An 11,036-nucleotide genomic window follows, 5' to 3' on the forward strand; every position below is an offset into this window, starting at 1 on the left:
ATATATTGCTGCTGGGACCTTTGACACAAGATCGTTATCGATAGGTAGTATTGAATGTAGTTAAATTACATTTAACTATTTTAATTTGTATAAATTTCAAAGCAACTTTTCGAATGCTAGAAATGCTTCTAGTAATATATGTAGGTATACAAAATATGTAAAAAATAGTTCACTTTAATGTTAAATGGGAAAGAGTATCTCAGGGCCTTACACGCGGGTTACAGAGCTGTTGATCAACCGGCTATTGTCCGGTTTTTGCCAAGGGTATTGGCCTAAAATGTAGCCAAGTAATGGACAGACAAAGACCTGCTTGGGTTTTATGAAAGACCAGGGCCAGTTGTTGTTGTTGTTGTTGTTGTTGTTGTCGCCGCTGTCGATGTCGATGTCGATGACGCTGACGATGATGATATGCGGCACGATTATAGGAAATGGGTCATACAATACACAGGCATAACAGTGTAACTACCTTGTCAAGGCAGGTTGAATGTTTACCGTTTAACGCGCGCACACATACACATACACACAGACAGACACAGATACAGGCACAGACACAGTTATACGAAATACTGCAGCTACAGATTGGTCTTCATGTTTGGTTAACACGCGCAGAGGCGTGGCTCGATTTTGTGGCGGTGCAGTGGTGCGGCGGCTCATGTTGGCTCTGTCAGTGCTTAAGCGCGCGAATTTTAAAGTCACTCTGAAAAGAGACGAGCCACAGAGCGAAAGAGAGCGAGCTAGTGGAAGAGCGAGACGGCGTGCGGCAAATCATGCGATGAAAAAGTTGATTTTCAAGAAATTTCACTTTAGAATATGAGGCGGAAGAAGAAGTTGTGTGTCTGTTGTGCTTTGGGGCTGACCGAAATTGGTAAAACTGGATTCCCTGGGAAGGTCCATTGATAAATTTACAGTTACGTGATGAGAGCCACTCGGCATCAGTCAGTGGTGTTTAAACTTTAATTATGCGGCAGCTAGCGAGCTGTCTCTGTAGTGGTGGTCGATGGGCCCTCGAAACAGCGGATATGATTCGATAATATCATGAAAGAGCTGTGCCAATTTAACACATTTCTTAACTCGACAACAACAACAACAACAACAACAATAATAATAAAAAAAATAAACGCTGCGTCAGTGAAAGAAATATAAAATACAAATGACCAAGAGAAGAAGAAGAAGAAGAAGAAAAAACTAAAAGTCAACAACAGAAAAAATTCAAGTCTCTCTCTCTCTCTCTCCCTTTATCTATGTCTGTCTCTCTCCCTCGCTCTTTCGCTCTGGCTCTGGCTCTGACTCTCTGGAAATAGATTTTTTTTTTTTATTATTTTTTGCTGTACCTCTAATGAAAACGAAAGTTTGGCTAACCAAAAAAAAAAAAAAATTACCAAATTTAAATACGTTGGAAAAAAAAATCAAAATAAAACACAACAACATATTGCGGAATTTAGATATTTAAAAGTGAAAGCCATGGGCTGGCCCTCCGCTTTGGACTTGAATTTGAGACGCATTTCAGACAAATATGTCCGCATTTCAAAGAGATGTTCCATATATACATCGCTACAACGACAGACAGACAGACCGACAGACCGACAGAAAAACCATGCGACGCAACGTGTCGCATCAACAGTTCCTGTCCACGTTCAATATTTGAACAGTGTTTAATTTGAATTTCATTGTTGTTACCTGCTGGTAATTAGCTAAGGCATTAACAACGGCAATAATTTCCCCGTTTGGCTGTGAGGTGCAAAGTGTTCAGTATGGGAGAAAGGGAAGGGGCAGGGGGGCGGGGCGGAAGTCGCGAGATGCTGTTTATATAGGTGAGACAACTTGAACTTTGATCGACATAGGTAGATGCCGGCGCTGCTTTCAATGCTGGGTGTGTTTCCTGACCAGAAGGGTTACGGAATCGTCTAGCCCCGACTCACACACACACACACACGCAGTTCTAGCGAAATGGTAATTTTTGTTTGAGCTTAGCAAAACAACAATCACTTAGCAAGATTTGCATTTCTTGTCGTCATTTTGTTGACAGATTCATTCAATATTTTACAACTGAAACTTTTTAAGGAGAATGACGTGTGCTTGATTTATAGCTCTTACTGCTAGCTCTTTCCGCCTGGCCTGGTCTGGCCTATGCGTTTTCCATGTAATTCTAAATACACACGTGTAAATGTGTAATTAGAGCTTTCATGTCTGCAGCTGCATCAGTATTAGTGAGCTTCGGCAAGCTCAGCTTGCTGGCATTGTCCAGCGCTGAGCTTTGGCCTGTCCGTGCCTCGCGTCTGTGTGCGATTTGCTGGGGTCCCGCGATTACCGTGTGTAGCGCATTTGCGCAGCAGCTAAGCTGAATGAGTGCTTAAATCGAACCCGATGCGATGCCGCCGATATAGAATGCCCGCTCACAGGCAACGCAGCGCGCATTCGTAGTCTGTCATCGATATCGACAGCAGCGTGTGGTCTTGGCCGCTTTTCCGTTTGGTTAGTTCCTCAATTGGCGCCTAAGCGGCTTAAGCTCTTTAAACCGCTTGGCGTGCTCGTGCTATTGTGCGTTAAATTGAATTGCGGTTTCAGCCCGTGCTGAAAAGGATATACGCCGTTTGTATACATACTATGCATATCACGAATGTATGTGTGTCTCAGTGGAGTGTGGTTCGTGTCTTGCCGACGTCACGAAATTCGTTTGCTGCTGGCTGCCGTCCAAGGATACAAATCGCACCACCACCTACGTCATTTGGCCGAAATTGATGTCTGCTCGGCTTCGCTGTTGTGGGGCATCCGTTTAGGGGCTTCCACAAGCACATGCCACATGATCTGTCAGAGACGGCTATATTTAGGCATAGGCTCTCTCGCCTCTTGTGACACTTTGATAGATGGACAGGCACGGGCGAGTCGTCTGTGATGTGGGTTCTCGATTGAATGCCGAACTCACTCTCTATTTCCAGCTGTGGCTAAATATAAATGCAAACAGTTTCGCTTTCTTTACCACAGAGCACACTCAGACTACCCTATTTAACTCAGAATGTGTCAATGTATAATGCATAATTAATTAATTGTAATCCTCTTATTCACTCCCTCCCTCCCTCTCTCTCTCTCTCCCTCTCTTTCTCTCATTGCAGCACAATTTTTGTCGTCTCTTCCACGCGCAGACAACTAGAGAGCAAAGGACTCTAGGCTCTGAGTTTGACAACTTTTCTAGTTTTCCAGCTAAAAGTCGTTAATACATATATATAAATAATTGCGAAAATGGAAAACTGTTTCACGGCAATAGCAACAACAATTTCAGCAGAATTCTGTGAAACCTAATTGTATATTAGCCATTATAATAACTAAAGCTAAAGCACAATTAGCAGCGTTGTGTTCCAACTAAATAAACGAAAGCAAAAATCAACTTCCCCAACAACTTCCAGAACGAAAAAGAAAAATAATAGGAAAACAAAAGAAAAAGAAAAACCGAAGCGTAACTTGAACAATAAAACATAATTTTAGCTAAACAAGAAGAAGAAAAAGCGCACACTGCAAATGATTCAACTGCTTCCTAACTAAGCTCAGTGCGAGGGATACTTTAAGGGTAAAACATATTCATATATATATATATATAGATAAATATATATATATTTATATAAATAAATTCTGAAATATAAAAGAAAAGAACAAGAACAACTGCAACACGTAACGGCAACATGTCACACGCCGTCGCCATCAAAACAGAAACGGAAAACTGCATCAGCAGCAACAACATCAACAGCCTCAAACAGTCGCCACAGCCCGCACAGCAACTGCACAGCAGCAGCAGCAACAGCAGCAACAGCAGCAACAGCAGCAGCAGTAATAACACCAGCACCAGCAGCAACAGCAGCAGCAGCAGCGGCAGCAGCAGCAACAACAACAACAACAGCGATGCTACGTTCTCATTGCTGAATGGCACTCACTCGCATCAGCGCAGCAATGGACTCACTGCTGCGGCGCACGCCGCTGTCAGCTATGCCAGCTCCGGCAGCGGAAGTGGTGCGGGCACTGGCGGTGGTGCTGGTGGTGGTGGTGGTGCGGGTGCGGGCGCCGCAGCTGGCCTCAATGCGAGCCTGCTTGGCGCTGCGCCCGCCACAGCGCTGCCCAGCAATGGGGGCCTGCAGTCACCCTACGAGCGCTACAGAGTCGACGATACCAGCTATGTGCCCATCGGACAGTTCTATGCTGGACGGAGCGTCTTCATAACGGGCGGCACTGGCTTTATGGGCAAGGTAAGTAATATGTTAAATATAAAAGATAAGCAGAGATCTATCTTATATAGAGTTTGTTCTGCACGATATCGAATAGTAGAGTAATCATACTGTAAATAATCGTTTTTCGATGCCAACATAATTGGGAATAGTACGATCTTTAATTCATTGCTTCATTAGTTGATTATTTTAATCGCGATCGATACAAGTGTGGGATGAAGTGGAGAGAATATCATTAACAAGCGTTAGCTCAGCTTTATATAGAATAGTCGAAGAACCTTTAGTTTAGTATTTGAATTAATTGATTAAGGCTTTTCATTCATAAAATAAGGAATCGAGTGTCTGATTTAGACTATGCAATCGGATAATCTATTCGTTAGAATCGTAGCTGCTCAGCATTGTTAAATCTGCCAGGGAATCAACATATTGTTGTTTTAAAGATTGTTGAATGATCGACAACCAATAATCAAGTAATCGTCAATCGATTATTAGTAATAGATTTTAAAAATCTTTAATGAACTGTTTGGGCAATCCATGTTCAGATAAATAATTCGAATATACATATATTTAGCTTTCCAATTGGGAAATTCGTAGCATGGCCGATGAACTTGTAACTTTCCCATTAGGGCGTGGCTGATTTTTTACTATCGATGACGCAGCTGATAATGAAATTGCCAAAACTTAAAGTAAAAATTGAATCTTGAATCGAATAATCGGTAATTGACTATCGAATAATAGTTGGCAGCTCATCAAAAAATTATTTAAATCATGATTGTTATGTTGAGGCTCTCAATTCTTCAAAGAGGCTCTGACTTAAATCGATGGTCTGAATTCAGCTAGCCCATCTAAAGATTGGTGACTTTTCTTTGAAGTCGCGACAGACTCATGCTTGATTTGGCGATGGCACATTGTAAACTATCGTAAAATCAACTTGAGATAATCGAAAAATCGATGATGTTCGTGCTTGGCAGATATTCTACTATTGTATATTTTTTGCAACTTCTCATTAAATATTAACAAGCGTCACAGCGTCGCCTCTTGCCCACGCAGCTGCGACTGTGTAGCTAGGCTTCCAGCAGTTTTTATTGCATACTTAAGCGGGCTGCACGCACCATTCATCACGCATACGCCACGTGCGCCGCATGCAATTGTTGTGTGCCATTTGCATCATGCGGAGTGTTGAACTCTGGCCACGCCTGGCAACGAATCGAGGTTATTCTATTGCACTCTCGAAATACTTAGTTACATGCAAATCAACATCTCAGGCAAACAACTAACTGAATGCGAGTGCGAGTGTGAGTGTGTGAGTGTGAGTGAGCTGCTTCAAGATGTCGAGTGTCGCATCTCAGCCGGAAAGTCTGGTGTTGACTCATCGCCCCGGCATGCATAGACATGCACATTCACTCGCACACATGCCACATAAGCTCTAATTGTTCCTCACACACACACACACACACACACACAACTTTGACTCTTAACATATCCTGTAGCTGTTGTGCCAATTTTCAGCCATTGTTTTGCATATGTGTGCGTGACCACTGTATGCCTGCTTGTGTGTGTGTGTGTGTGTGTGTTGCATTCCTCCTGTCTGCGTCATTATGACATGTAATCGCTGGCGCCGGTGCCGCTTACACTGCCACTCAATTGTACAGTGAGGCAAGCGTTGCTCGTACTGCGAGCGCTCAATGCTGTTTCGCATCGATTTTGTAATCTAGTTGCCAGGCACTGTAATTTAAATGCCATAACCTGCTACCTGTACGTCACAACATCGAGCACGCCCCCAGGCAGCGCTGCTGCTCCAGTTGCTACTCCTGCTCCTGCTCCTGCTCCTGCTCCGTTGTCATTATTATAGTCGCTGTTGTCTCCCTTTGTTATTTCGAATACAATTTTCACTTTGTTATTGGGGGCGTGTCTGGCTGTGCGCCCCACCAATCCACCAATCCACCAGTCAATGGCCTTCGTCAATGGCTATTGATAACATTCGATTCGGTGTTTAGCCATTCATTCAACGTGCCTCGACTGCTCACTTAGCGGCCACCTCAGCTGTTGGCACCACAGGGTGCTGGCCGTAATTATAGTTTACGGCCTAATGAATATGTCTTACTTGCGAGGGAGTCAGCCTGCTCCCACTCGACCAGCCGAAGTGGATTAATCAACAGCAAGTGCCTCAAAAAATCACCCACAGTGTGATTGATGCGTAGCCTTAGCTTAACTAAATATATGCTAGAACATATCAAGTCGTTCTTACCGGGAAATTCTATATTTATTGCAGCTGAATAAGTTGAAACATCTATTTACATTTATATTCATTTAATTTATGATTCCCATTAAATGAAATTCGATTAAATAGCGTGGCTTAGTGTGAATCAGTTTATTAGGTATTCAGTTGAACAATCTTGTTCATTAATGAATCTGTTCAGTCAATTAGTCTGTTGACAATTCTCGCTGATTTTCTGACAAATAATCTTGAAACTATCATCCTATTTTTAATAAATCTGCTCTCCATTTTCAGGTGCTCGTGGAGAAACTGTTGCGTTCATGTCCGGATATAAGAAATATATATCTGCTGATACGACCGAAGCGCGGCCAGGAGGTTTCGGCGCGTCTCACAGAGCTCCTCAATGCACCGGTAATACCTATGATTTATCATAATCAAATTTCAGATCTAACTAGAGTTATCTTTCACTTATTAGCTTTTCGAATCATTGCGTCGCGAGAAGCCGAAGGATTTAAGCAAAGTCATACCCATATCCGGCGATATAACGTCGGAGGAGCTGGGCATCTCAGAGAGCGATCAGGTGGGTTTCGATGATGATAATGACGATGATGTAAGCACTTCATGCTAATTATTTTCTTTTGCCCGGCAGAGCCTACTTTGTCGCAATGTTTCCGTTGTCTTTCACTCAGCTGCCACCGTGAAATTCGACGAGAAGCTCAAGCTGTCAGTCACAATCAATATGCTGGGCACAAAGCGGTTGGTCGAGCTCTGCCATCGCATGATGTCCCTAGACGTGAGTACATCGAAGATCAGCTAAAGTTCACTGCTTATATGGGCGGCTCTTTCAGGCACTCATTCATGTATCCACTGCCTATTGCAATTGCGATAGAACCGATGTATCAGAGGTTATCTATGCACCACCCTATAATCCCGATGACATCATCTCATTAATCAACTGGCTTCCGGAGGATATACTTGATCAGGTATGTCTACCGCTAGAACTATATAATTATATAATCGATCTCATGCGACGCTTCTTCTTCTAGCTGACACCGCGCCTCATTGGCAAGCGTCCCAATACGTATACATTTACAAAAGCCTTAGCGGAGCATATGTTACTTAAGGAGGCTGGAAACCTGCCCGTTGCCATTGTGAGGCCCTCAATCGGTAAGTATCTTGTAGACCTTGCTTATAATGTGTACTGAGTGAATGTCTCGCGCATTTGCAGTGACTGCCAGCCTGAATGAGCCCTTCGCCGGCTGGGTGGATAACTTCAATGGGCCAACGGGTCTAGTCTCGGCGCTGGCCAAGGGCCTCTTCCGCACGATGATGTGCGAAAAGAACTATGTGGCCGATATGGTACCTGTCGATATTGTGATTAATTTAATGATTGCGGCCGCCTGGCGCACAGCGACGCGCAAATCCAATAATTTACTCATCTACAATTGTTGTACCGGCCAGCGTAATCCCATCATATGGTCTGAGTTTGTCAGATATGCCATGTCCAGCGTGCGCAAACATCCCTTGGGTAGGTCTAGCCCTCATTCGTTCTCTCGCTCTCGCTCTCATCAGTGATCTCTATATTTGACTCCTTTTTGCAGAGGGCTGTCTGTGGTATCCAACTGGCGACCTGCGCATGAATCGTCCAATGAACACGCTGAATTGTATATTAAAACACTTTCTACCAGCTCACATACTGGATGCAGTGGCGCGCATCATGGGCAAGAAGCCATTGTAAGCAGTGCCTACTCACACACGCACACACTCAACCACTCACTCAATACTAATGCAATTGATATCGTTCCAGTGTTGTCAACGTACAAAACAAAATCGCCAAAGCTGTCGAGTGCTTAGAATATTTTGCCACGCGCCAATGGCGCTTCAAGGACGACAATGTGAATGGCCTGCTGCATACGCTCAGTCCGAAGGATCGTGAGATATTTGTGTTCGATGTGCGCAACATCGACTGGGACAAATACGTGGAGCGCTATGTCCTGGGCTTCAGGGAGTTCTTATTCAAGCAACGGCCCGAATCGCTGCCCGCCAGCAGAAAGCGTATGGTCAGGTGAGTTCAAATCGCCAAACCTCCATTCGAGTTGGAATCGATCTAATTGGACCTTCTTATCTGACCTAGATTGTACTATCTGCATCAGCTGATAAAAGTGGCTGCCGTGCTGCTCACCTGGCGTTTTCTTATGTCTCGCTCGAAGCGCTTGAACGACTTGTGGAGCGCATTTCTGGAAAATGTGCTCAAGATCGCGCGTCTAATACCATTTTTGTAATAATCCGGCTGGCAACAGCAGCAGCAACCGCGGCAGCAGCAGCAGCAACAGCATAAATCTTGTCTGGTGATGTTCTTCTTTGCAATTTCTAAATGCCTACAACATGGCGTACATTTTAGAGGTTTTTAGCAAATAATTATAATCATATTTTTATATATGTTAAACGAGTAAACAGGCCCAACATCGGGCTCATTGAGTATGGCATCCGTGAATAAGAAAAGACGAAACACACGCAAATGCTGCAGATGCGGTGGCGCAGGTGTCTGCCCACATCTGTCCACCGGTCGGATGTGCAATTTTTGAGATATAAATATATATACATAATAATATATATATTGAAATGCCTCTCCATGGGTGTCGGTTCTCTCGTTGGCGAGTTAAAGACGTAATTTTTGTAAATTTTGTGCAGTCAACTAAGTAAAAGTAATACTATTATAATACGAATCAAAAGAGCGTATATATAACATATACAAAATAAAATATTCCACCTTTGCGAAAAAGAAAAACACAAACCGAAAAATGAAGAAATAAAAACTTGGAAATACGAAAAATTCGTAATAAATTTATATAGTGAATATAACTACGTCAAAGATAATGAAGCAATTTTGCAGTAATTAGAAATTCCGAATACTTTTGCAACAAAACACAAACACAAACAACAAATGAAAACTATTTAACAAATTTAATAACAACAAATACAAATTAGAGAGAAAAACAAAAAATTATATGAAATGGCTTGTTATTGCTTTAAATTACATAACGTAACGTAAACTATGCTAATATTAATTATAAATTATATTACTAGTTTTAACATTTTTACAATTAAAATTAAGTTTTCAATTTATATATATGACAAAACAAAACAACAAAAAACACAAAAAAAAAAACACAGAATTATATATGACAAATTCAAAACCAATTGAAAAAAAAAAATAATAACAACTCAAGAAATGCAGTTTATAAATATACAAAATTCAATTTATGTATATGTACTATATTACGACAAATATGGCGAAAATGATACATAAAGCAAACACACAACAAAATACAAAAAATTACAAAACCAATAAATAATTAAACGAAAAATATATTTATATAAACATCAAAAATAATTTCTTAGCATTTGCAGCCTACAAATTAAGCGTAATCAACAGAAGAAAAAACTGAAGTTAAAATACAAAATTATATATACAAATTATTCATATATATATGCATATGTATATGTATGTCTAGCTATATATATGTATGTATATATGTATAACTGAGAGCGAAGTTTTTGACATGAGATTGTATACACGATTAGCGAAACATCATTATTAAATTTATATATACATAACAAATTAAACTTGCTAAACCGAGAAGGAACACAAAGAGCATATAGTAAGAACATTCCATCCAATTAGTAGCGAAAACAAAAAAAAAACAGGTGCATCCGATTCCGATCAATTTTTGATGCCCGTTCATGCAGTGCAAGAGTGGAGCATATGCAATGTTCGCCTGGCGCGTCTTCACTGTGGGATGGGCGAACCGGAAAACTGAATTCCACTTCCGACATGGATAGATCGAGGGTTTTTCTTTCTTCAAGCAAAGTGATGTTGATTGAGCGAGTATTGTGCATTCGGTTGCATCCGACTTCCTTTTATCAGTTCTGTTCTGTGCCGCATTCCCACATCTATCTATCAGAAAGTAGTCCGAGCTAATTCATTTTGCTTTCACATAACTCGTAAGGTTGGGGTCTAACTATATAAAAGACAACAGACATTTCGTGCAATTATTATATATTTATTTTACGTTCTAGATTCTATCCAATTTGATTTTAATAATAATTCATAAACAACAAACAAAAACAAAATAAAAACACTTCCAATATTAATGAAGAAAACGAAAAGTTTAGTTTATTTGCCTTAATACCTTTGCTAGTTGCAGTTAACTCGAAACGTTTAGAAATCTCGACTTTATTCCTTCTTTTTTGTAATACAGTTATCTAGATTAGAGCCTAGAGAAATATATGAACAATTAAAGAGAAAGCTAAAGTAAATGATAAACAAATTGTAAAACGCTATTTAATGACTTTAGTTCTTATTGGCATGCAAATAATTAAATTTAGTAATTTTTCATTAGAGCCGAAGATGAAATTGAAATTGAAGAAAAAACTAAAGAAAAATTATATAAAACAACAAAACGAAACAAATAAAAAAAAACATTAAGGAAATTGTAAAAAATAAATACAAACTGTTTTCAATGAGCATTGAGGGATAATAAGAAGACATTCCATATTTTTTTGTACACATGAATTCTCATTTATTATTATTATTTTTTTTTTTC

The 11,036-nt window shown here is 40.8% G+C and overlaps 1 protein-coding gene across 1 annotated transcript; it reads left to right on the forward strand.

Moving 5' to 3' along the window:
• The first annotated feature begins 3,110 nt into the window (after positions 1-3,110).
• LOC108653644 (putative fatty acyl-CoA reductase CG5065) lies at positions 3,111-10,520 on the forward strand. The gene is made up of 10 exons (XM_018104293.3): positions 3,111-4,232; positions 6,724-6,840; positions 6,905-7,009; positions 7,079-7,222; positions 7,278-7,412; positions 7,476-7,596; positions 7,658-7,957; positions 8,031-8,163; positions 8,237-8,494; positions 8,564-10,520. Exons 1-10 carry the CDS (start codon positions 3,675-3,677, stop codon positions 8,709-8,711), a joined length of 2,019 nt encoding a protein of 672 aa, XP_017959782.1. The 5' UTR covers positions 3,111-3,674; the 3' UTR covers positions 8,712-10,520.
• The last annotated feature ends 516 nt before the right edge of the window (positions 10,521-11,036 follow it).

This window comes from Drosophila navojoa, chromosome 5 (genome assembly GCF_054131105.1).
Source record: "Drosophila navojoa isolate 15081-1374.11 chromosome 5, UAZ_NAV_1.0, whole genome shotgun sequence".
Taxonomy (NCBI): Eukaryota; Metazoa; Arthropoda; class Insecta; order Diptera; family Drosophilidae; genus Drosophila; species Drosophila navojoa.